This window comes from Meleagris gallopavo, chromosome 17 (genome assembly GCF_905368555.1).
Source record: "Meleagris gallopavo chromosome 17, MGAL_WU_HG_1.1, whole genome shotgun sequence".
In the NCBI taxonomy this organism is placed as follows: Eukaryota; Metazoa; Chordata; class Aves; order Galliformes; family Phasianidae; genus Meleagris; species Meleagris gallopavo.
Window position 1 is genome coordinate 7220624 of NC_139420.1, and position 23238 is coordinate 7243861.

Below are 23238 nucleotides of genomic sequence, written 5' to 3' on the forward strand. Positions count from 1 at the left end.
TATCGAAGTGTACGACGTTTGGCCTTTGCAAATAAATGCAAATACATTCCTCGCATGGCAGTCATTTTGGCAATATTAGCAAGCAATATGCTTGGATAACAGATCTCCACCGATGCAACTGCAAACTCTTCTTTTGTGGGGCCACCCAGGGCCGTTCGCAGCAGCCTGCAAGGGAAAAAAACAGTCTGGGCAGTCAGGCAGTCCCAACAGCCACATGCCAGCAACTTTAAAGCCACTGAGATACAGCAATGGTTGGATATTGAGCTCCAACTCTTGCGTGATGGGCAACAGCACCTGTTCGTACTCGAAGCCTTTGACACTCTAACAGCTGCTGCTGCAGAAGTCAAGGAGAGCAATTTTGTTTTTCCAAGCTGGCAGCAAACACGACCATCCCCCTTCTGCAATGCACACAGGGCACAATCCCTGCAGCTGCCAGGACTCAGCACACGTACACGTCCCCCCCCTGCCCCCTCCACACCCAGTAATAACACCCCCAAGTGGCTGTGATTCTGCCACATTCTGTGATTCTGCTGAAGTAATCCTGTTTCCAGAGCTCAGAAAAAAAAGAGATTTGACAAATCGTCTCACGTAACAGTATTGCTCTGAAAATCTAAAGCAACTGTGAAGGAGATCATTCACATTATGAGTGTGCCTCATTATGGGGCAATCCACAAGCACAGGAAATTATACAAGCAAAATGCTAATCCTATAGCAATGCCAGGCAGATTTGTGTGAGTCCCAAATTAAAGTACAAGGTTTTACCTGGAAATCATTAATTAGTGAGAAGATGACGTGTTCTGAGTCACCTAAAATAACCAAGAAATAGAAGGATCAGTTTTAAGTCACCTGCAATTCAAAGTATTCCCAGTGTGTTCGCGGAAGCAGGAAAAAAGGGAAATGGTCAGGACAGAAAGTGGTACAACAGCAGAGAACAGGCAGCCAAGAGACTGAGCCACGAGTCTCTCACTTCCCTACCTCATGTGCAGTGTCAGCTACTCAGGAACTGCAAATGACACCTCTTGCAGGGAATACATATGTGTGCTTGCTGCACTAGCAGCCTCGCTTCCTCATTCTGGGATTTGCTATGCATGTTTTCACATGCTGGCAGTGCATGTTGAACAGGTAAAACCAGACACCTTTGATCAAAACATTGCTGATAATCAATGCTAATCTACTGCATCTCTTATTCAGGCAGGTGGCCCTATCTGAAGAGTCAATAAAATAACGTTTAAGTCTGTATAAATGACGGCTGTTTGACTGCTCTGTGCTGTAAAAGATGGAAATCCCTTGCTTTCAAACACTACTCTTTAGGAAGGGAGACACAAAGCGTATTTTTGACACCTGAGGACAATCACAAGTATTAGAACTGTGGGCAAAATCTGTCTGTAATCTGAATCAGGTAAGCCACCCTCTCCTAAACACTAAAGCCTGCAAGTGTTGATAAGAGGGAGCAGGGGGCCAGGTGCCCAGGAGATGTGGTGGATGCCCCATCCCTGGGGACACCCAAGGTCAGGGGACAGGGCCCTGAGCACTGATGGAGCTGTGTTGTCCACGTTCACTGCAGGGGAGTGGGAGCAGATGGCCTTTAAAGGTCCCTTTCCAAATGATTCTGTGATTCTGTGAATAACCACACAGGGCAAAGCACTCAGAGATGACATCAAATTCTTACCTGCAGATGGCCTTTCAAGTTGGCTGGCGTTTTATAATCCCCCTTTAAAACCTATGGAGAAAAGAAAAGTAGTGATCCCTTCTTGGACAGTGACTGTACGAACATCAGCAAGTGCACATTGTTAACTGCACCATATGTTCCAGGATACATGAGCCAGCAGAGACCCGAGGAGCAGCTGTTCTAGCTCATGCTGGGATACTGGGTCAACAGCAGGAGGTCTCTCTCTTAGTGACTGTTCACCCAAATCATCTGTGTCCTGAAATGACTCAGCAAGCAGAGACAACAAGGAAGAACTGCAAGAGCCCAGAGCGCTCAGACCGTGACCAGCTCCAGGGGAGCTCCTCTGACCTGCCAGGTTTGTGCTGCAGCTCTCCACTCTGCACAGACAACAGGAAACAGCATTTTCTGCTCCCAGAAGTGTGGCAAAGGACACCGTGTCCAAGGGCACTGTCACAGGGACTGCATACAAGGAATCCGACCTCAGTTCGGGGAGAACTGGTTCATCCCAAAGCATGAAAAATTCTCTCTGTCTAGTAACTGCTGCCTGTGGCTCTGCAGCTTCAGACATTTGAGTCAATATTCTAAAAAAAAAAAAAATTCTTCTGGTTTTGCCCATATGCATTACAAGCATCCAGTCACATCCCTTGTGGGACTGCGGGAGTGGCTGGTGAGCAGCACACAGACTCAGCACTGCCTAAGATTTTCCTGAGGTCAGACTGGAGTTTCTAGTGCCAACAACTTTGCAACCAGATAACATCACAACCAGTAACTCCCATGTCTGGGTTCAAGAATGGGGCTGGTCAGGGAGGGAGGGACAGGTCAGTATCTGCCACAACAGAAGAAACGAACACCGCCACAAAATCACAGGGAGCAGAATCAATCTGAGCCACACCAGACTCAAACTACTGCACGAAACTGTTTGGAAATCATCTCAGTGGAACTGAACACCCATCGTTCACAGTTTCCCAGAAGGAAGAGAGCTTTTGTTTCCCTGCTGCTTCTTTCTGACCCTGGCCACAGCCCCTCCTGCTCTGGGGATGGCTGTGACACCCACCCTGTGCGTGTTGTTGACAACAAGTGGATCTGGGTGGCCGTAGTTGGGTGGATTGGCATACGGGTCGTAGCCAAGCCTGGCAAGCATGGGTGCTATGTGGGCCATGTCCTGCAGTACATCCCCCGGAATGTGTCCAATCCATTTAGATAATGCCTCCATGTTCACTGGCTTGATAACCTGGTCCGTTGATCTTTCTATCCTGGAAAAAAAAAAATCAAAGAAAAAAGCAAAACAAGTTGCTGTCATCTGGTTTCACAAATACACTGGGCTCAGATAGAAGTGTCTTCAGCTAGCCTAGCTGCCACCTGAACATTTTCCTATCAGTGCCTGAGACAAGCACATAGCACACACGCTGCTCCATACCCTCTGTGCATGCAGGGAGCGCTGCCAGGGCACGGCGGTGCTGCTGCTGTGTGAGGTCCCTGCAGCCCTGGTCTCTGTGTGACTGCAGGGACACTGCACTGGGATCCATCCTGTACTAGGGTGGCTGCTACCAGTCACAACTGACTACATTTTGCTAAGTCGGTCGGTCCTAAGCATCTCTCAGAGAAGAAACAGCATGGGAAAACCAGGAGAAGGTGGGAGAAGCCAAGCACCTCCTGGAGCACTAAAACAGACTGCCAAGAGGAAGTGCTCAGGTGTGTCTCCATGGGAAAAAGCACTCCTTTTATTCTGCAACACCAGCACCAACTTTGGCAGGGATTACTGCCCACCTCTGAAAGTGATTCATCAGCAGCAAAATTGCAGAAAGAAGATCTGAGGATGGGTGGAGAAAAGCAGCATTAAAGAGCTCACGTTTCTGAGCAAGCAGTTCTTTTCAAATTAAGGATCCAAGCCACTTCTGCACTACCAAGAGAGATGAAATAAGAGTCACTTACTTCCTGCTTGTCAGGCTGCTCTATTGCATATACCATATGCTAATATTCAAGCCCTCATTTACTCAGAAACACAAAACCAACTGCAGTAAAGCTGAGTGTGCTGCTACTTCTACCTCTGAAAAGCACCCACTGACACAAGCAAGGAACTCCTACCCCCCAGCACGCACTCACTTGGAAAGAGACACTCCGCCAGGCTTCCCTATGAGCTCCTCATGGTGCAGCACGGTGTCACTCCAGGAGATACCCAGGAACTTCATGATGGCATGCATGGACTGCTCGGGGTGCAGCACCAGCTGCTCGTAGTAGACGGGCAGGCAGCGAGAGCGCCCGATCTCCAGGCACTGGGAGTACATCACCTCGATGGCCTTGTTCCACTTGGTCAGGCAGTCCCGGTAGCTGTTCAGGTCAAAGCCTGCGATTGTCACCTTCCTTGTGATCATGGAGTGGACCGAAGCACGGCCGTCTCGAACCATCAGGAGGAACTTGGAATTGGGAAACAGCCTGGACAGGTAGACAGAGGACTTCAAGGTGAACGGGTCCTTGTTGCACAGATACCTGGCCGGCTCGCCGTGCTTGGCGATCACCTCCAGGATAAAGGCCTGCATGGCAGCATCCAACACCTGGTCCGTCACCCCGGCCTCGTCCAGCCGCATCTTCTCTCGCCCCGACTTGGACCAGGCCTGCCGCATGGCCAGCACGCGGGGGATGATGCGGGTCTCCTCCCCGCAGCGCACCTCTGGGTGGGCATCCAGCATGGCCCTCATCAGCGTGGTGCCGCTGCGGGGGACACCGCCGATGAAGATGAGGGGCATCTCCTTGCTGTAACGGTACTCCACGTGGTTGGAGTCCACCATGACCAGCTCTTCATTCTCGGGTCTCATCAGCCTGTGCCTCCTCTTGCTCAGCACCTGCTGGCACTCCAGGACCTGCTGGCCGAGGTGCAGCGTCACCATCAGGGCCACCACCGAGCCCACCGCCAGCAGCACCCGCCGCATGGTGACCCGCATCCTGTCCTGCTGTGCAAGGACTGCACGCCGCGTCACCACGCTTCAGTTTTCAGCCAGAGAGCGTTCAACCCAGCGGGCATCTGCAAGAGAGAGAGCAGCTCTGTGAGCAGGGCCGCCTGCAGCCTGGCCCCAGCAGCTCCTGCAGACGCCCACACCGTGCCGGGCTGTCGTCATCCCTTCTACCTATCAGCAGATTTCAGGCTAGGTGCCTTCTGCCCAGAATGTAATTAAAGCCCGCCTCAGAGCACACCCAAAGAGATTAGTTCTTGGCTGTTTCTGTCCCCAGAATCTCAGGTTTGTGGCCGGAGCAAAGCTCGGTGGAGATTTTGGAGAGGAGGGGTCCTGCTCACTCAGTCACTGCACCATGCGATTTCACCTTCTTCCATTTACTCCTTTGGATCGAGTGTGTATTAGCCCAGGAGAAAAAAAAAAATCAGCTTTCTTTTCACTCAGCAAGGAGTCTTTGGGGTTTGCTCCATCCTGGATGAACCCCAGCCTCCCAGGGCAGCTCCTCCGCTCGGCACACTGCCCTCCTCCCCTCCTGCCAACCACCTGCCTCCCTCCCACATTTTCTTTAGCTTTACATATGCCGCCATAGGGGAAGGTGGAAACCGAAATAAACAGAAAAACAAAAGCAGCTCACGCACTTCTCAAGGCCTAAGTCAGAAAGAAGCAATTACCCACTAGAATGAAACAAGCTGAGAAATTCAAAGGGTAACACATCAATAATAGCAACGTGTGTTGTGTTTAACACCTTTCTCCCCCGGCCTGACCTTAGATGAAGCCCCCCCAGCACTGAGGCAGTGTCTGCTTGCAGGACACGGCTGCAGAAGTGCTGTTGCGCAGTGCTGTGCTGCTGCCTGCACGGCTCCCAGGAGAGCTGGCACTGCTCCCACCCCTCCTCCCCTTCCCCCTGGGTTTGTGAGTGCAGGTTTGGCAATCCTACCCCAGGGTCACAGCGGGATTTCAAGTTCTTTGTGATTACAGGGCTCGAGTGAGTGGAAAGAACGAGATGTCCGTGCGCTTTATTTCACTGACAATCAAAGAACTGCTTCAGAAAAGCTCCTTTTCCTCTCCACTCTTTTCATCAAAGAGCTCATTTAGCCAAGCGCCTTCAAGTGGGGAGCAGCCAGCAGGGCCTGCCCGGTGCCAGCCCCACGGCGTACAGCCCTCCCCATTACCAGCCCATGCCAGGGCCTGTCCCACCCCAAGGTGACACGGCCACCAGCACTCTCCCTGCAGCGCACAGCCCCATGGCTAACTCCCCGACCAGCTGCTCTGTCATCCCACCAGGGTCCAACGGTTTCAAATGCACGTCCACATGCTGTGTATGAGCCAAGAAGTCAACTGCTGATCTATCTGTTTAGACCAGACGTCACACGGAACAACAAACAGCACCCTGGCGTTTGTCCAGCCCCAAGTCAAGCCCATTAAAAAGATGAGTGCTGTCCGCTCCGCCCTTCCATCTCCATCTGTCTCACTCATGTAAATGTATTCAAATGTTCACCCTAAAAATAATTGCTAACGGCCACGCAGACCCATTGCAGCACGGCGCAGTCAGAGCGCTCAGCACGTCAGGGCAATTGGAACCACTGCAGCCGAGCAGGAAGGAGAGAGGTTGGTGGGGAAGTGACAACACGGCGGTGACAAACAAGGACACCAAAGTTCCTGCAGGCAGAGTGCCTTCCGTATTTACGTGCTGACAGGACCTCCATAACGACAGGGCTGCAAGCTGGGGAAGTGCAGTATTAACAGAGCACCAGCAAAGTGTGGACAGATGGATGAAACATCCATCAGTGGACTCCGGGTGCCACGGGGGAACCAGGTGCTGGGAGCTCCAGGCATGCCTTACCTGCCCCTTGCAGCTCATGGTGCTGCCAGCCAAGCTTCGTGCTGAGATGCAGATGGCCGTGAGAACACCTAGCGGGGAAGAAAAATCACTGGGTTGATTTGTTCGCTGATCACAGGCAGCCCCCACCCAGCTGGTGGGGCAAAGCTCAGCCCCACAGCAATGTCGAAGCACGTGGCTGAGATCCTCCTGGTGCTGGTTCGGGGGCAAAATCCAGCTCCAGTGCTGCAAGCACCCACTGTCACAACAGTTACCACTTCCATGCAGCCACAGCATTGAACCCTGAACTGCCAGCACCCAGCAGCTCAGCTCTGCACTGCATTAAGCAATCCTGCATGCATGGAGCAACCCAGGCACCACGCTCACTGCAGGGCTCCTGCCAGCGTCCCGGTGAGGCCACAGCTGTGTCCCTGTGTGCACAGTGCTGTTCTTGCATGCATGGCACTGTCCCAGCCCTGGAGGATGTTTTTGAGAACATTTCAAGTACAGACACTAATTGTTATTCCAGCCACCCCAGATCCTCCTCCTTTCCTGCCCAACCAGACGTCACACAGCCCCTCTGCTTCAGCACTAATGGGAAACCAGAGGGAAACTCCACCCAGCACCAATGCTGCAATGGAACAGAGCTCATCTGCAGCACATGCATCGCCTTTCATCCCCACAACACTTCCTGCTCCTTTCCTTCAGCCGCAAGATCTACCCTGCACAAGGCTGCAGGGCGCTGGGCAGCACCCACACACATCTCAGAGCTCTGTGCTGCAGTGGTTTAACAGCTGCCCTGCTCCGGAAACTCCTCCAGCTCTCACCCTCACAAACACAATGTGCACACACACACACACACACACATGCACACACACATACAGACTTGCAGACTTCCTTCCTGCTGCAGCACAGGGCTGTGCTGTGCCATCGCCTGGTCACAGCAGTGTCTGGGCACAGGCAGCACCCAGTCTGCAACACAGAACTGCCTCTGGCCCATTCTTCAAAGCAGAGAAGCACTGCAAACTATTGCAAACAAGCGACAGAACCAGTAAGAAGCATGATGTGATCCTAAATTAATTTTGCTTTACACCATTCCCAGAAATAGATACTAGTGAATTCCTGAAATGACAGAGGTGTGGCATGGAAAGTTTTAGCTCAGATCCTTGGGCTTAATGAGGGATGAGGAAATGTGAGCATCTTCATGGAGGAACAGCAATAACTGTGGTCAGCAAGAACCACACCAATGGATCTCATGTGCACCTTTCTACAGCAGCAACGCTTATCCTGCAGCACTTGGGGTTGCAGTACCTGGCAGCACCCAGCAGCACGCAGCAGCACCCAGGGGTGCAGCCCCAGGTCAGCACTGCAGGAGGATTGCTGGCAGGGTGCAGGGAGCCAGGTGTAGGGCAGGGCCCACATGCACAAAACTGTTCTGCTCAAGGGCACCAATGGCATTCACAGGAAAACACAAACAGTCACTTTCAGGTCCCCACGTGACAAGAACAGCACCACGCAGAGCAGAGCATTTTTTGCTGATTCAAACTAAAGATGTGCTGTGGGCCACAAAGCCAGACACAGTAACAGGAACCAGAAGCCAACCCTGGTACAAACACATGGATTTCAGACTACTTGTGGGTCACGAGGGCCTTTGAAAATCCCCAAATAGACCAAGCAACGCTGCGGTTGTGGCAGAGCTACTGAAAGGCAGCACCAACCCCAGCAACCTGCAGCCAGCTTGGCCAGGGAGGAGGAAAGGCCCTGATGTGCTATATGCTACCCTTTTGCCTCTGTTCCCATGTCCTAGTGGCAGCCCTCTGCGTGCCTATGCACAAATGGAGCAGAACAAAAGACTCACCACGAGCGTGGGTGGTCAGAGCGTGCCATGCAACAGGGAGAAAAAAAACATCAAAGGTACTGCTAGAAAAAACACTCCCCATCTTCAAAACAGTATTTTCAAATCCGCATGCCAAAGCATAAGTGTTAACGAGCTCCATTCCCGCATGCACAAAGATCATGGCTTTGCAAAGTAAAGGTTGTTTCTGCAAGAGAAACCCCAAAACCTCAAATTTGCTTAAGAAACATAATAAAAATATTTTATTTCCCAGTGATGCAACACTAGAGATATTCCTGCCCCAAAGGCACTGCTGAGCACAGGCTCAGGGCATGGCGGTGGCACCATAAAGCATCAGGGCATGGGAGCTCACTCATACAGATGAGTTCTTTGGCAGATGCTCCAATCTCCTGGGATGTGCACACAGCAGCCTGCTGTCTGCAATGCACAGGGATGGGAGGGTGAGAGCAGGGCACCCTAAGAGTGCCCTGGGGGAAAGCAGAGGCAGAGCAGCGTGCCTCTGGGCAGGGAGCAAAAACCTACATGGAGTGCCCTGCACTGAGAATCATGCACTGCCTTGTGCACACTGCAGCACTGCGTGCACTGAGCGCCCTGCAGTGAGCACCCTGCACCACCGCCTTGTGCACACTGCTCACTGAGCATCCTGCACTAAGCAGCCTGCACTGAGCATCCTGTGCTGAATGCCGTGCACTGAGCGTCCTGCACCGAGCACCATGTACTGAGCGCCCTGCACCACCACCTCGTTCACGCTGCTCCCCGAGTGCCATATACTGAACACCCCGCACTGAGCACCGTGCGCCGTGCGCCTGGCACCACCCCGTGCACCCTGCACTGAGCACCGTGCACCGCGCTCTATGCACTGAGCATCCCGCACCGCGTGCCCCCGCATCACCCCGTGCACACCGCTCACCGTGCAGCCCGCACCGAGTGCCATACACTGCGCACCGCGCGCTGAGCGCCACGCACCGCCCCGCGCACACCGCTCACTGCGCGCGCTGTGCACGGCGCGCCCCGCACCGTCCGTCCCCGCTCCCACCTGCGGCTGTCGCTGCGGTTCCGGTGCCGCCGCTCGGACCGGGCCGGGCCGCGCTCCCCGTGTCCGCCGCCGGCGCGGAACGGAGCGGCGCTGAGATACGGCGACGTCACGCGCAGAGGGGCCGGGATCCCCGCGCCGCGCGCCGCCCCACCGCGCATGCGTCCCCTGGCGTGCACGCGTGTGGCCGCCTTGCGCGTGCACGGTGCGAGCGACTGGACGTGCGCGCGGGTTGTGCAAACGGCACGCGGGGAACGGCGCGTGCATGCTGCCGAGGCCACGACTGCAGCGCTGCGCTCCTTGCACGCCCGTCCCGTCCGTGTGCTGCGTGCACAAATCTTGCGGTCAGGGTAGCGTTGCATGCACGGTTCCAAGCGGAGCTGCGTGCACGGCTGCAGGCAGTGCTGCATGCACGGTGCCCAACCGAGGCGTGGGGGAATGTAGGGGCTGCCCCGGGGGGGAAGGGGGGGGTTCTCGCTGTGAGGTTTGCAAGGAGGGACTGGAAGACGAGCCCGAGTGGAATGGGACCAAAGGGAAACGGGGCGACGGAGCGCGCCCTGGGACGCACGCAGCAGGCAGTTCCATCGTCTGATTTTTTTTTTAATTTGCCTCACAACGTCGAGTACACGCGGCGGCGGCGGTGGCGCGGTCGGTAGACACGGATAGTGCAGGGGGAGCGCGGGGCGGGCGCGGGGCCGCGCTCAGTTGGAGGGCGCCTCGGGGGTGACAAAGGTGCCCTTCTGGTCCCACTGCATGTCCCGGATGCGGCGGATGGACTGGATCTGGGGCTGGAAGGCGCACCACTCGTTCCAGTGCCTAAAGTCCCCGGTCTCAAAGAGGTACTGGTAGCCGCGGTACCCGGGGTACTGATACCCGACCCAGCTGCGGGAAGAGCAGACGGAGCGCTGAGTGCCGTGCCCAAACCCTCCCCACCCCCCCCCCCCGGCGCCCCTCGGTGCAGCCCCAGCTTACGTTCCGCTGGGCACCTTCACGCTGCCCACGCGGTCGCAGAAGCCATAAGCCCAGAGGCTGGGCACGTCGTCCTCCTGGATGTCCATCTTGTTGCCCTTGAAGTCAGCGGACTCGTACAGGGAGATCTTGTGGTCCTCGGCCTCCTGGGGGGGACAGCAGCGTTGGGATGGGCGGATGGTGCCCGCAGCACGTGGTGTGCTGAGCACTCACCATTCGGATGGGACGCATGGACATGAAGCAGTCGCTGCGGTAGCTGCTGGACCAGGTGTCCCAACGTGGGTACTCGCCCTTCTCCAGGATGAACATCTCCCCGCGCATGTTGGCTTGTTCATAGGCCACCCAGCTGGGGATGGGCAGGGTATGGCACATCAGGAGCCCTGCAGCACTACAGGCACTGCCCAAAGAGCAGCTCTACTGCATGGTCCCAGGGTGACACGCTGTGTGCCACGCTCATCCTTGTGCTCCCAGTGCGTTTGTTCCACTTTACATCATGGAGCACAGGACCAAGGCTCCCAAGCAACCCGCTGCACTGTGCACCCAAGCTCAGGGCTCAGTGCTCACACGGTGGCAATGCCACCTTTTTGGAAGGGCCACCTAGTGGCAGCCAGCACGAGAGTATCCCCACATTCACTGCTGGATGTTTCCTTTCAACATGGGGCTATTGCTGCGGGGATTTTCCTGATGGCAGGAGATAGGTCAGAGTACTGTGGACACTACAACCTTACACTTGGCTGATTTTACTTTTGTCTTTCCCTGAGCAAAAGCTTTGGGTGCAGTCCCACCAGTGGCTCTCTAGCAGACCCTGAGGGTTTGGGACTTGTCCCCCGTTAACCTTGTGTTTCCAAGTTTCTCCCCTTACTACTGCTTCCCAGGCCTCATTCCACCTCCCCAGCGCTGCTTTGGCCCCATTCCCTGCCTGGCTCTGGCCCAGGGTTGCTGGGTCCCCACTGGGTCCCCACTGTGTCACTCACGGTCCGGAGCTGACGATGACACTGCGCACTCTGTCAAACCCGCAGTCTGCCAGGTTCAGGCACTCACTGGTGAACTCCATCTGCCTGCCCTGGAAATTCTCCTGCTCGAAGATGACAATCTGGGGGAGAGCAAAGGAATCAGGCCCTGAACTGCTGCTGTCCCTCTCCCTGACACTTTGTCTTTCCGCTTGGGGACACATAGGCTTACCCTGAAAGCTTCCGTGGAGGGCTCTTCCCCTTTGCTGTTGGTGACAGGAGTGGGGTCGGAGGATGGAGCTGGTGCCGGGGCCGCCTTCTCCTTGTCCTCTGCAGCCTGGCCGGGAGCAGCGGTTTTTGTGGTCTCAGACATCGCGGTGGTCAGCTCGGGTCTGGGGACAGAGGTGCCGGGGGGGTCAGTGGGGACACCGTCCCAGTGGCCGTGCTATTGGGGTGGGGGTGAGGAGCTCCCCCAGGCGCACAGGACATGGGTCCTGCCTTGGCCACAAGAGATGCCAGCTGCCCACAATCCCCAGGAGAGCCCTGAGCATGGCCCCATCGCTGGGGGTACCCGGAGCTCCCTGGGGCCATCCCGCACAGGCGTGCGTGGGAGCACAGCAGGCAGCGGGACAGCCCTGGGGCCACCGATGGGTGGTGGGGTGGGAGGAGACAGCCCTGCTTTGGCGTGACCTGCAGTGGGCACCCCACTGGTGGCACCACGATAGGGGGTCTCAGGGGGAGTGGGACACTCCTTGCACCCTCCAGTACCGTGCTGGTTCAGGGTGCTCCAGGAACGGTGGGCACAGCGTGGGCACAGCCGAAAACCCGCATTTTCCTCTCCCCCCCTTGGGACTGGCTGGAGCAAGTGCCACCGCCCGGGGACTTTCTCCTCTTACCTGGGCAGCTGCTGCTTCTTGTTGGAGGGAGCAGGCTTGTGTTTCGGGGTGCAGCGGGGCCCCCACTTTATAGCCTGGCAAGGGCAGAGCGCAGGCGGGTACACAATGGAAGTGCCAGCTCATCAGTGTCTGTGCGGCCGCCCAGTCATCACATCCTGCAAAGCTCTGGGTGAGCTGGAAGCCTCTCCCCGGCCCTGTGCCCAGCCGCTGAACCCAGCACTTTCCTTTATCCAGCGGCACAACAGAAGACCTGACCGCGCCACTTTGCCACACGCCGACACCACGGCTCTGCACAGGGCATATATACCCCTGGAGCCCACCAGCACCTGGCTCCAGCACTGCTGCTGCTGCTGGGCATGGTACTCCAGCCCTGTGGCTGCCCCCAAGCCCAGCCCATGGGACCAGGCAGGGCTCCCAGCCCCATCTCCCTGGCCCTGCAGGTTTCTGTCTCGGCACCTTGGACATACCCAGCAGTGCACTGAACAGCTTGACCCTCTGCTTCCTCATTTTCCCCCTGAGCACTACCTGTCCTGCTTTAAACATCCCTCCATACCTACATAGACCATCTATGGCCTTGGGCAGCTCCAAGGAACTAAGTTGCGAGAATACAAGACTGTAAAAAAGAATGCAAGATTGTGAAATGCTTTAAGCATTGCTTTTGTGTTTGCTTTTTAATTTTTTTTCCACAAGTGATGTGTGGTCAAAGCAGGCATTTTCTGGTATGTCTTGGTCCATAAAAGCAGCATTCTCCTCTAAGGATGCCACAGCTGGCAGCCCCTCTGGTCCCTGTGCCCACTATGTCCATCCCCACTCAACAGCCAGTTTTCAGCACATTGAACACGTGCTATGCTCATTTGTACCATTCCTTATTCTCCTCTCAGTGTGCTGCATGGGAGCAAATCCCACCTTGGTGCAGCAGTGCTGTGTCAGCTGCTGGGAGGCAGGGCAGAGGGAGCAAGGGGGGGCACCTGGGGGCACCCTGCCAGCAGCTGCTCTCCTGTGCCTGCTGGGAGCCTGCAGTCCCATCAAACCCTCAACAGCATCAGTTTGAGCTTTCCAGCGTGGACAAAGTAAATCATCCATAGCTGTGCACTCGGCGAGCCCACAGCCCTCATTCAGAAGCTGCTGCTTTCGTTCCCCTCGAGGGCAAAGTGTTAATTCATAGTGGTGCAATTTCAGCAGCACCACCTGGGACGTTTCCCAAAATACCAAACAAAAAGCACTCATCGATCTCTTCTTCTCTCCTTATTGACCGTGCTGTCCCCCGTGGCACTGTCGGGTGTGCTGCACTGCTGCTGCTCTCCCCAGGGTCCACTTCCTTACCGTCATTGTGGACAGTTTTCATGACTCTTGGCTTTCAATTTGCATTCATTTTCATGGTTGTTAGACACCTTTCTATTTTAAGCTGCATTTCTTCCTCTTAGAGCCAGGTGTTTTCTTAACCGCACAGCTGTGCTGGTGGCTCCTGAGTGCTGATATCCAGCCTCCACCACCCTGCAGATCCAACTCCTTTCATCCTGCTCCTGGTTTCCTTCCCAACTTGCAGCTATAGGGGTGTTCTCTCCCCACTGCTGCCCCAGGATTATGCAGTAGGAGGGGGTCACTATGAGCAAAAGCGGAAGGTATTTAGGTACAGTGTAGATTCTGTAGGCTCTTCTCAGGTCCCTGAGCACAGAGATAGAACCCATAAATCTTCATCTGCACCACTGGGCCCCTATAATGCCTTTGCAAATCAGCCCCCGGCTTTGCCATGCTACTGTTCCCTGCTCTGAGCTCTGTGCCTGGGGCAGGTGGAGGGCATGGCTGGGGGGCATGCACAGACCCTGGGTCATGTCACAGCCCGTGCCTGGTGCGCTGGGAGCAGAGCTGTGGTGTCCCGAGCTCATTGCTCCCCCGCAGCGTTGCCTTTGTTCCGCCAGTCCCTCCTCCTGCCGTGTGCTGAGTTAGGGCTTTCTGTAATGCTCTCCTGTCCTGTCTCTATCTGGAGGCTATAAAAGCTCTGCCCGAGAGCTGCTGGCCACGCCACCTCCGGGCTCAGCACTCGTCCCCAGTAAGCACAGTAGGAGAGCAGTGCGGACCCCCAGCCTCCCCCTGTCCACCAGGGCACAGCTCCTGTCCTGCTGCCCTCCTACGCAGAGCCGTGATGATCCAGCGCCGCAGGCCGTCCTCCGGCCTCTGGAAGGTGCAGGAAGCAAAGGAAGGCTGGGAGCGTAGCCTTGGCCCCACAGACAGCTGGCAGCAGGGCACCCACAGAGCCCTGATCCATCCCTGCTCCCCAGATCGTGGTGTGGGACGAGCCCTTCTTCCAGGGCAAGCGGCACGAGTTCACCACCGACTGCTACAGCACGCCGGAGCGTGGCTTCAGCACCGTGCGCTCCTTCAGGATCGAGAGTGGGGCGTGAGTGTGGGGCCAGGGGATCCTGTGGGGCTGGGGTTCCCCAAGGCACTCACCCTTGGCTCCCGCAGCTGGGTGGGCTTCGAGCACTGCGGTTTCCAGGGACAGCAGTTCGTGTTGGAGCGTGGTGAGTATCCGTGCTGGGAGGCGTGGAGTGGCAGCAACGCCTACCACGTGGACAGGATGAGCTCCTTCCGCCCCATCACCTGTGCTGTGAGTAGCACCCAGTGCAGTGACGTGCCCGGACCCCGTGCTGTCCCCATCCATGGTGATGCGTAGCCGTGCCAATGCGGTGCATCTCGGTGCAGGAGCACGGGCGCAGCCAGCTGCTGCTGTTCGAGCAGGAGAACTTCCAGGGCAGGAGGGGGGAGCTGAGCGATGACTGCCCCTCGCTGCCCGAGCTGGGCTGGGGTGGCAGTGCCGTGGGCTCCTTCCTCGTCTGCTCCGGCGCGTGAGTAGTGAGGCAGGGCTGGTGGCACTCTGCAGGGACCACTGTCAGTGCCACCACCCTGAGACGTTGCTCCTTCTGCTCCATTCGTGGCCAGGTGGGTTTGCTCACAGTACCCCGGGTACCGGGGCTTCCAGTACCTCCTGGAGAGCGACAGCCATGCCGGCGAGTACAAGCACGTTCGGGAGTGGGGCTCCCATGCACAGACGGGCCAGGTGCAGTCCATCCGCAGGGTCCAGCAGTGATTGCCAGCTCCACACTTGCAGGCACCCCCCAGACTGTGCTGTGACGGTGGCAAAGCTCAATAAAAGCTCCATTGTCCAACATGGTGTGTTCACACTTGGAGGAGGGGTATGTGGGCTGGGAGCGGCAATGGGGCACCTCAGGGGTGCCCATGTCCCCACCACTGCCAGGGGACTTGAACCAGCACTGTGGCTCCAACCAGACAGGGAAGGATACCATGCTGCCTGAGCCCTGCTCAGGAGGAATTAGGAGCTGCAAGGTCTGGCAGGCCACAGCTGCATGCTGTGCACCCATCTCCATGCCTATACACAACTGCACCCATGCACACATTCCTCCATACCTTTGCACGTATGCAAACATCCATGCACACACCTGAGCACACACCTGTGCACTCATGTATGCACCCCCTCACCTGTGTATGCACCCCTATACCCATGGCAAAACCCTGTGCACTCATGCCTGTGCCCATATACACTCCTCTGCATTAATGCACCACGCCTGTAGCCATGCAGCCAGCAGCAGTGTGCAGCCCTGCAGCATGGCAGTGCCCAAAGAGGAGCCTCAGGGCAGGGCTTTTCCTGCTGGCCCTGTTCAGTGCTGCAGGAGATGGAGGAAGCAGGTTGCTGGTGAGGGCTGCTGAGACAACAACATCTTTGTCTTGTGGGAAAACGGCAGTGAGCTGAAGCTGGCAATATGATGGGGAAAAAATAATGGTTCAGAAATATTTCTCATTTCAGAAGAGCTCTGGAGAAAAAAAGGTTTGATGGCATTAAGATGTCCCTTTTCTGGCATTTGCAAAAGAAAGACCATTGTGGAGACAATGCTTCCCTGGGAAGAGATCCTCCTCACAGGACATAATAATTAAAAATACTGAATAGAAGTAGAAGCAGACAGTGTGGGGATGGGCTGAGCGAAATCTTCCTGCTGCCCCAGAACAGTTGTGGCAGCACAGCCTCCACGGCTCCCATCCAGTGTGCATGGAGCTGGGCAGTGCACCTACATGTGGAGTGATGCCACTGGGGACAGTGGGATGGCCAGGCATTGCCCCTGGGTGCCTGCACATGATGCACTGTGGCACAGTGACATCCCAACACCGCAGCACCCACAGCTGTTACGCTCTCCCCAAGCAGCAGCCATTGCTCTTAGCCCCCTCCTGCCCCAACCCCCACCCATCACTTGGAGCCAAGGGGAGGGGGGGAGGGAGAGATTGCCTGGGCCGCATCTCCAGCATTAACATTTCATGGGCGCTGCAGCATCCTCCTGAATGTAGGTAGGGCTGCGGGGCCGGCAGGGGCTGCGGGGGAGGAGTTTGCATGGCAATATCTTGCACAGGGAATCTCTCTGGAAAGCTCCAGCACAAAGGAGCTGTACAGCGGCCAAGAGAGCACACAGACCACGGTCCCCAAGCCGGCTGCCACCTGGAAGCCAGGTAATGCTGCCCTTCCTTTTCCCTCTGCTATTTCCTAATGGGAACATGGCTTTTCTCCAGGCCCAGGGTAGGGGGGCATTGTGTGCAGCCCCGGGAGCCCCCCGGTTCGATGCCCGCAGCCCCACACTGAGTACCAGCACCAATACTGATGGATGCACCGCTTGTTCGTGTTGTTTTTCAGAATCCTCATCAAGAATAGGGCTCGAGACAGGTAAATGGATTCTTGCCTCATTTTCAGTGATCCTGGAAAGGAAGCAGGCAAAATGCTGGTTTGCTTCTTTGTTTTGAAACCACCATTTTCCTCCAGGCCTGGTGATGTTAGGTGGGGGTTTTAGAGGAGAGAGGCTGAGGGTAGCTCTTCCCTCTGCAAAGAGTTAATGTGACAGCTGCTGCCAGGCTCCTTTTGGGGAGCCATTTTCTCTCCCTCATTGTTCCACTGCCTTGTGTGCATGTCCATCTCATCCAGGGAGCCAGGAAGGATGAGACCCCCAACCCTCTGGGGACCCTTCCCTATTACAGAAAGCAGCAGCAGAGCGGTGCGGGGACAAAGGGTGGCAGTGGGGTGGGGGACAGCAGCGGGGTGGGAGGGGTGGAAGGGTGCTGGGGGGGCTCAGACTAGAACCACTGCTGCGGGCGGAGGGAGGAGGGATCATCCCACAGGGCAGAGCAGCAACAATGAACCTCGGCAGCAAACAGCAGCTGCTCGGCAGCTGAAGTGCGCAGTCATCGCAGAGCGGCCCCGCTGGGGTTTGGGGCCATTGTTGCTTTTCCCACATTGGCCCCACGCTGCTTGTTCCCAGCGGGACGCGGCCAGGTGGGATGTCTGCCTCTGCTACAGCCCATGAGCAGAGAGGTGCGGGCACAGCAGTGGGTCTGAGGGCTCTGCAGGGCACGGGGTGCCCTCACTGCATGGCAATTGCCACGCTCTGCTGAGGCAGTGCTGCATTGGGGACCTCGGTGCTGATCTGACAGCACGGTGCTGCTCCTTGCTTTCTTGCTGCGTTGCTTGCTTTCTTTTGCAGCTGCTAATGACTGACCTGAGGTCTGTTCACACACAGTCCCCTGTGCAGCCCTCGCAGAGGAACAGCCGGACGGGATGGGGGACGCTGCACGGTGCCCGTGTAGCCAGATTGCACAGGTAGGACCCCTGTGGGTCAGGTGGGCACCCCTTGGTATTACCCAGCCCTGTGCTCGCCCCGTAGTCTTAGAGCTGGCACAGGTCTGTGCAGCCAGGTTGTGCTACCTGCACTCGGGGCTGCTCCTTCTGCACCTGGAGCAAAGCTGCCCTCCCTGGGGTCCATGGGTCACACCACAGGGCTGCGTGACCAGGGGCTGCTCCAAGAGGTGCGTGGCAGTGAGGAGGGTCTGCTCCCTAGGTGCTCACAGCATCTCTGCTTCCCAGCACTACCAGCCCCGTGGCTCTGCCACAGCTCTCACCCGAGGGCACTGGGGCACAGGGACGTGACAGCCGCCTGCACGTGGACACTGGAGCTGCTGGCCCCAGCGGAGCCACCTGATGCCAGCCCGGCTGCTGTGGGAACGAGGCTGAAGAGATGGTGGTGGCAGTGCCTGAGGACATGGGACTGCCTTCACATGGTTCTGCCAGGTGCTGGGGTCTTCTTCTTCCTGCAAACACTCTGGCACTGATGAGGCTGTCCCCTCCTTGGAGTCCATTTCTCATCTTCATGGTGCCAGGGCTGCACATCACAGGGCGTACTCAGACTCTGTGTGCCTCACCAGCACGGTGACAGCAGCAGGTCCCCGCCAAGCTTTCATCAGGAGGGCTGCATTGCGCTGACCCATCCACTGACACCTTCCCATATCCCATAACCCAGTGGCAAAGCCCAAAAACGTCTCCTGCTCTCCAAAGCCATGCTGCCTTGCGCGGGGACTAACCGTGCCCAGCTGTGCATGCGTGTGCTCTGCTCCTCTCCAGCACTAACCAGGCCCCCCAGGCACCGTGTGCCCCCTGTGATCACTAACCCACTAACACACCCGCGCATGCCCTACTAACAGCCCCGCTCTCACTAACAGCCCACAGGCCTTAAAGGGGAACGGAAAAGCTGGGTAAGTACGGGGCTGTGCGGGGTACTATGGAGCTGGGGAAGCCAGGCAGCATGTGGGGCAGGCAGGGTAGGTGGGCAACCCCTCTGTATGCCCCCTGTATGGGACTGGTCTCTGCAGCAGTGGGGCTGCGATGCCCAGAGTGCTGCATATGGTTCTGCTGCTGACTGGGAGCCCAAAATGGTTTTATCAGCAGAAGCTTTTCAGTTCCTTTTTAAGCCAGTGGATCTCTCTGTTACTAACACATTCCTGAACTGAATTAAACAAACTAATCGTTGCTGCTTTTCTCTTCATTTCTCTTCTAGTGTATATGTTCCCTAAGTGCGACTGACGATGCCATGCTTCTCTTTACTAACAGCCTACATTAACCTCTCTTTACTTGTTTCTCTATTGCCTCTAACAATTGTTCTTTGCACTTCAACTTTCCAGTGCTGTTGGCCATGACAGATGAGCAGTGGTCCCTACACACCCAGGGACCCATGGCTGCTGACCCCACACTGCCATTGGGTACAGCACAAAGGGAGAGGCTCAGGCCAGGGCTGCTTTCAAAATTTCCCTATTGGCCTGTTGTTTTCTGGGAAATTTCACGTGATTCAATGAGGAAAAGATACTGAGTGGAAAGAGAACAATGCCAAAAACATAAGGAACAGCTGGCAATTGCCACAATAAACCAGCAAAGCTGCCCAGAAAGCAGCACGATGGCCAAGAGCCTTCCACCCCAGTTCACCTGTCATGGAAACAGCCTCTCCGCATCACACGCGGGGCAGCTGCAGATTCTGCTGGCTCTCTTTGCTCCCTTTTTCTCTCTGCAGTGATCTCGTGACCCTGATGCATGCAGAAAGCGATGCCAGCAGCGTGCTCCTAACTAACCATGAGGGTCTGAGAGCTGAGGCTGCCCATGGGTTGGTACTCACAGTGTCCTGCCAGCCACTGATGGTGACAGTGACAGTGATGGTGATGAGCTGGCCGGAGGCACTCTGCCTGGCAGAGTCAGTGTGCTGCTAATGCTGGGGCTGGGCTGCAGCCCTTACTTTGCTTTCCATAGGTCTGAAATTAGGTAAAACTCCCCTACATTTGCATGGGGTTGAGGCTTCATGTGTGTAGGGCATTGCCAGCATGCACAGAGCACAGCTTGCCCTGCATCCAGCAGACCATGATTGTCCTTGTGCTGCCTTCGATCCCTGGGACAGGGACCTGGCTCCTGGACCTGCAGCCGAGGAGCACCAAGCTGGCTGCCTCCTGCATCCTAGCCATGAGTGGGGAATCAGCAGCTGAAGCAGCCACTGGCAAGCAGCTCCCCATCTCCTCCACATTAACCACTAACAATCCACTCCCTGTCCTCAGCCAGGCTGTGATCAGGAGGAGTTTTTGGGCTGGTGCTCATATGTTTGATTGAGGAGGGTGCCTGCTTATTCCTGATGGGAGAGCAGAGACATTGGCTCTGCATGGAGCAAAGGAGCAGAGTGGGAAAAGGAGCAGGAGGAAGAGGAGGACGGCAGGATGGGCCAGGTCCAGGGCAGGGCAGGGATCCCTTTGGGCAGTAGGTTCAGGCCCTGGGGAGAAACCTGCAACAACGAGTACCATTCTATCCCTATATCATGAGCACAGGGCTGTGTGCTCCAAGCCCTGCCTGCCTGGAGCTGCAGAGATGCATCCTCCTTTAATCTACCCCTGCCACCTCAACACTCCCTATCCTATGTTTCCCTTGGCTGGGAGACAGTCTGTCTGTCTATTCCCATTTGAGACCTGCCTGGAGATAGGTGGTGGTAAAGAGGGGTGTGGGACCCCCAGCAACATTGTGGGCAGAGGTCCAGACAGCACCTGGCCCTGGGATACCCCATCCTGCCCAGGATACACCTTGTACCAGGGCATGAGAATTTCACTGTGCGTCACCTTCCTCCTGCCCTAGCTGTGCCTTGAAGGTCTTTGGGAGGGAGGGCATCAGAGCCAGACACAGGGGTGCTGAGTCAGTCAGGCATGTTCCCCAACAGCCTTCTCAATGTCTGGTGTTCCTGCAATCCTGCAGTGCTGCTGGATGCAGGGCTCAGTGCTGGCACGGGGTAAGGATGCTCTGGGGAAGAGGACGTGGGGCCAAGGATGTCCTTACTGCCTGTAATGTCTGCTGTGAACATGGCAAGTGTGCAAACACCTGTGTGCAGTGTCTTTGTGGGGCATGGGGGGGCCAGGGATGCTGGGAAAGGGTGGTCTGACTCAATGGGGACCCCTGTGGGTCCAGGTCCTGGGGAGCGGGTGCAGACATCGACCCCTCTGCAGCTGCAGGCCTCATTCTGCTGGATGCTGAGCCCCCATGCAGGAGCAGAGCCTGGGACTGCTGAGTCTGCAACTCCTGGCACTGCAGCCAGTGGTTCCCCTTCCCCATAGGGAGCAAAGGGGGCTGATGGGCTGACACTGGAGGGCAGTTCCTGGAGAGGGGCAGTTCCCTTGCATGCGATTACACTAAGTACACGGGACCAGGACGGATGAATCTCTCCACACCCGCCCCCACAGCAGGATGCAGGGGCTGGGGCAAGAGGAATGTGTGCAGGATGGGGAGGAGTGCTACAACCCAATGCAGCCGAGGCAGGGCATGAGGGATGCCCCTTGCCCAAGCACCAACGGAGGATGAAACTGAAGCAGAGAGACCCGTGGCACACCCAGCATGCCTGGGCAGCACTGCATGGGGGCAATACCGGAGCTGGCAGCACGGCAGCCCCCAACTCCTGATAGCAGGGTGCTCACAGCAGGTGCACACCCACTGCATGGGTTTGGGGCCGAAGAACTACGGGCAACCGGGGGGGCGGGGTGCAGGCACGGAGCTGCGGTACCGGCCGGGCCCGGTGGCAGCAGATGGAGCTCGTGCTCCGCTAACCGACAGCAGCCCGCTGTACGCAGCCCTGTGCTGCCGCGCCGTTGCGGTGACGGCCCCGCAAAGGGCTGTGCGCGTCCCCGCAGGGCTCAGCCCGGAGCCCCGAGCAGCAGCGGAGGCACTGCGCAGGGACACCGCCCGCAGAACGGATGCTTTGGGGGGCACCCATAGGTGCGGCTCCCGTTCGGGTGTCGGTGATCACGGCCCTCACCTGGCCGCTGTCCCCACGGCTGGTGGGCAGGACAGCCCCAGCTGCCGAACCCCTCCCTTCCAGGCAGCTCGAAGGGGAGCAGCCAACACGCTGCGTTTATTTCCCCACCCCACTCCCACCCTCCCCACTAAGCAGCATTTTGACACGTCGCCGTGAGTCTCTCAAACACGTGTTGACAGAAAATGCGTACAAGCAAGAGAATGAACAACATTTGCATCCAATTGCAAAGTGATTCCGCGAAACTGATATGTGGCGTTTCTGCTCCCGGCTGCAGGTAATGCAGGTTCCTCCAGCACTGCCAGCCAGGAGCCAGTGAGGGTTCCCAGAGGCTCTGCCAGTGGGGCCCTGAGTGCCTCCCACATCCCAGAGCACCCTGGTGCCAACCACACAGCTGCCACTGTGCTGGGGCAGGCAGACAGAGCACTGACCCTGGGCTGCTCCCCAGTCCCGGGGCCCCTCTCCCTCCTGCCCAACCCCATGGGCACAGTTGGAGGTCTCTGGGGATGCCCACATGTCCCTTTGGGTGCCCCACTGCCTCACAGGGATGCTATGGGCAGTCTCTGCTTGGCCCGGGGGGTTGCAGTGCAGATTGAAGTACAGCAGCACAGGCGGCCCCTTGACCTGACCTCATTAGGAAGGTGGAAGTAATGCTAATTAAAATTATGAAGTCCCAAACTGCACTTCTCTCCCGGTATAATTTATTTCTGGCCACTTCTCATTCTCACAACTAATGCTCCACTGAGTTAATACCCTGAAAATGTTAAGAAGATGGACTGCGCAAAATGGAACATTATCAGTGCTTGGACCTTATAACAGCATTTACACGCAGGGCTGTGCTGGTGCCAGACCAGGAAAAACATCTCCATCAGCTCATGCTCTGCCTCCTGTAATGCAATGCTCCATTCCTGGGTAAAGCCTGCAGCAAGCACTGGGAGCAGTGTGGCACCTACATTCCAGCAAACCAGGTGGTGGGAGGGGAAATGGAAAGGCCAACGCACCTTATGTGGGGAACCCACTGCTGACCCTGAGCATCACGGCCACCATGGTGCTGCTGGTGTGCTGTGGGGGCAGCACCCATTTGGGCAAAAACCCCATTCCTATCCACTCAGTGCATACTGGTGGCCCTGGAGGCTGCTGGCACATCAGGAAGGACTGCAGGGGATCCCCTGGCTCCCAGTGTCCCTTTGGCCCACATGTTCTCATTAATACGTGGGACTGGGAGGTGATCCATAATGAGATGCTAACTGAGTTTTCTCTAAGTTGGGTGAGGGAAGGTCAGGAAGGTAGAACTGGAGTCAGCTTATTGTTATTATCAATCAATAACCTATTTATTTTCCAACATTCCTATTAACCTCTGCAAGCCACTCGCTGTTTCCATCTGGAAGGGCTGTGCAGCTCGCTTTGCTGAGTGGACAACTCTGATTGAAAATGTAACAGTGACCC

The 23238-nt window shown here is 56.6% G+C and overlaps 3 protein-coding genes and 1 long non-coding RNA gene across 8 annotated transcripts; 2 read left to right on the forward strand and 2 right to left on the reverse strand.

Moving 5' to 3' along the window:
• Positions 1-20: 20 nt before the first annotated feature.
• On the reverse strand, positions 21-9480 carry TPST2 (tyrosylprotein sulfotransferase 2). 3 transcript variants are annotated; one of them, XM_019621119.2, is made up of 7 exons: positions 9328-9480; positions 6461-6528; positions 3773-4688; positions 2724-2922; positions 1670-1720; positions 763-806; positions 21-165 (listed from the first exon to the last, which is right to left on the reverse strand). In XM_019621119.2, the coding sequence occupies exons 3-6, from the start codon at positions 4606-4608 to the stop codon at positions 777-779; spliced, it is 1116 nt and encodes a 371-aa protein (XP_019476664.1). In that variant the 5' UTR covers positions 4609-4688; positions 6461-6528; positions 9328-9480; the 3' UTR covers positions 21-165; positions 763-776. The 3 variants fall into 3 exon arrangements, with proteins under 3 accessions (XP_019476664.1, XP_019476665.1, XP_085094300.1); XM_019621120.3 differs by lacking the exon at positions 9328-9480 and adding an exon at positions 9202-9259; XM_085238174.1 differs by lacking the exon at positions 6461-6528 and having other exon boundaries at positions 9328-9471.
• A 545-nt stretch (positions 9481-10025) lies between these two features.
• On the reverse strand, positions 10026-12280 carry CRYBB1 (crystallin beta B1). 2 transcript variants are annotated; one of them, XM_019621117.3, is made up of 6 exons: positions 12140-12280; positions 11476-11635; positions 11268-11386; positions 10507-10639; positions 10297-10439; positions 10026-10206 (listed from the first exon to the last, which is right to left on the reverse strand). In XM_019621117.3, exons 2-6 carry the CDS (start codon positions 11614-11616, stop codon positions 10026-10028), a joined length of 717 nt encoding a protein of 238 aa, XP_019476662.1. In that variant the 5' UTR covers positions 11617-11635; positions 12140-12280. The 2 variants fall into 2 exon arrangements, with proteins under 2 accessions (XP_019476662.1, XP_085094631.1); XM_085238505.1 differs by lacking the exon at positions 12140-12280 and having other exon boundaries at positions 11476-11676.
• A 1905-nt stretch (positions 12281-14185) lies between these two features.
• On the forward strand, positions 14186-15227 carry CRYBA4 (crystallin beta A4). Of its 2 annotated transcripts, XM_003210997.5 has the most exons (5): positions 14186-14321; positions 14419-14537; positions 14606-14747; positions 14843-14985; positions 15080-15227. In XM_003210997.5, the coding sequence occupies exons 1-5, from the start codon at positions 14283-14285 to the stop codon at positions 15225-15227; spliced, it is 591 nt and encodes a 196-aa protein (XP_003211045.1). In that variant the 5' UTR covers positions 14186-14282. The 2 variants fall into 2 exon arrangements, with proteins under 2 accessions (XP_003211045.1, XP_019476661.1); XM_019621116.3 differs by having other exon boundaries at positions 14283-14747.
• Positions 15228-16492: 1265 nt separating this feature from the next.
• Positions 16493-20855, forward strand: LOC104913567 (uncharacterized). The gene is made up of 3 exons (XR_795487.4): positions 16493-16865; positions 17713-17792; positions 18057-20855. It is a non-coding gene; the product is annotated as an uncharacterized LOC104913567 (long non-coding RNA).
• Positions 20856-23238: the final 2383 nt, after the last annotated feature.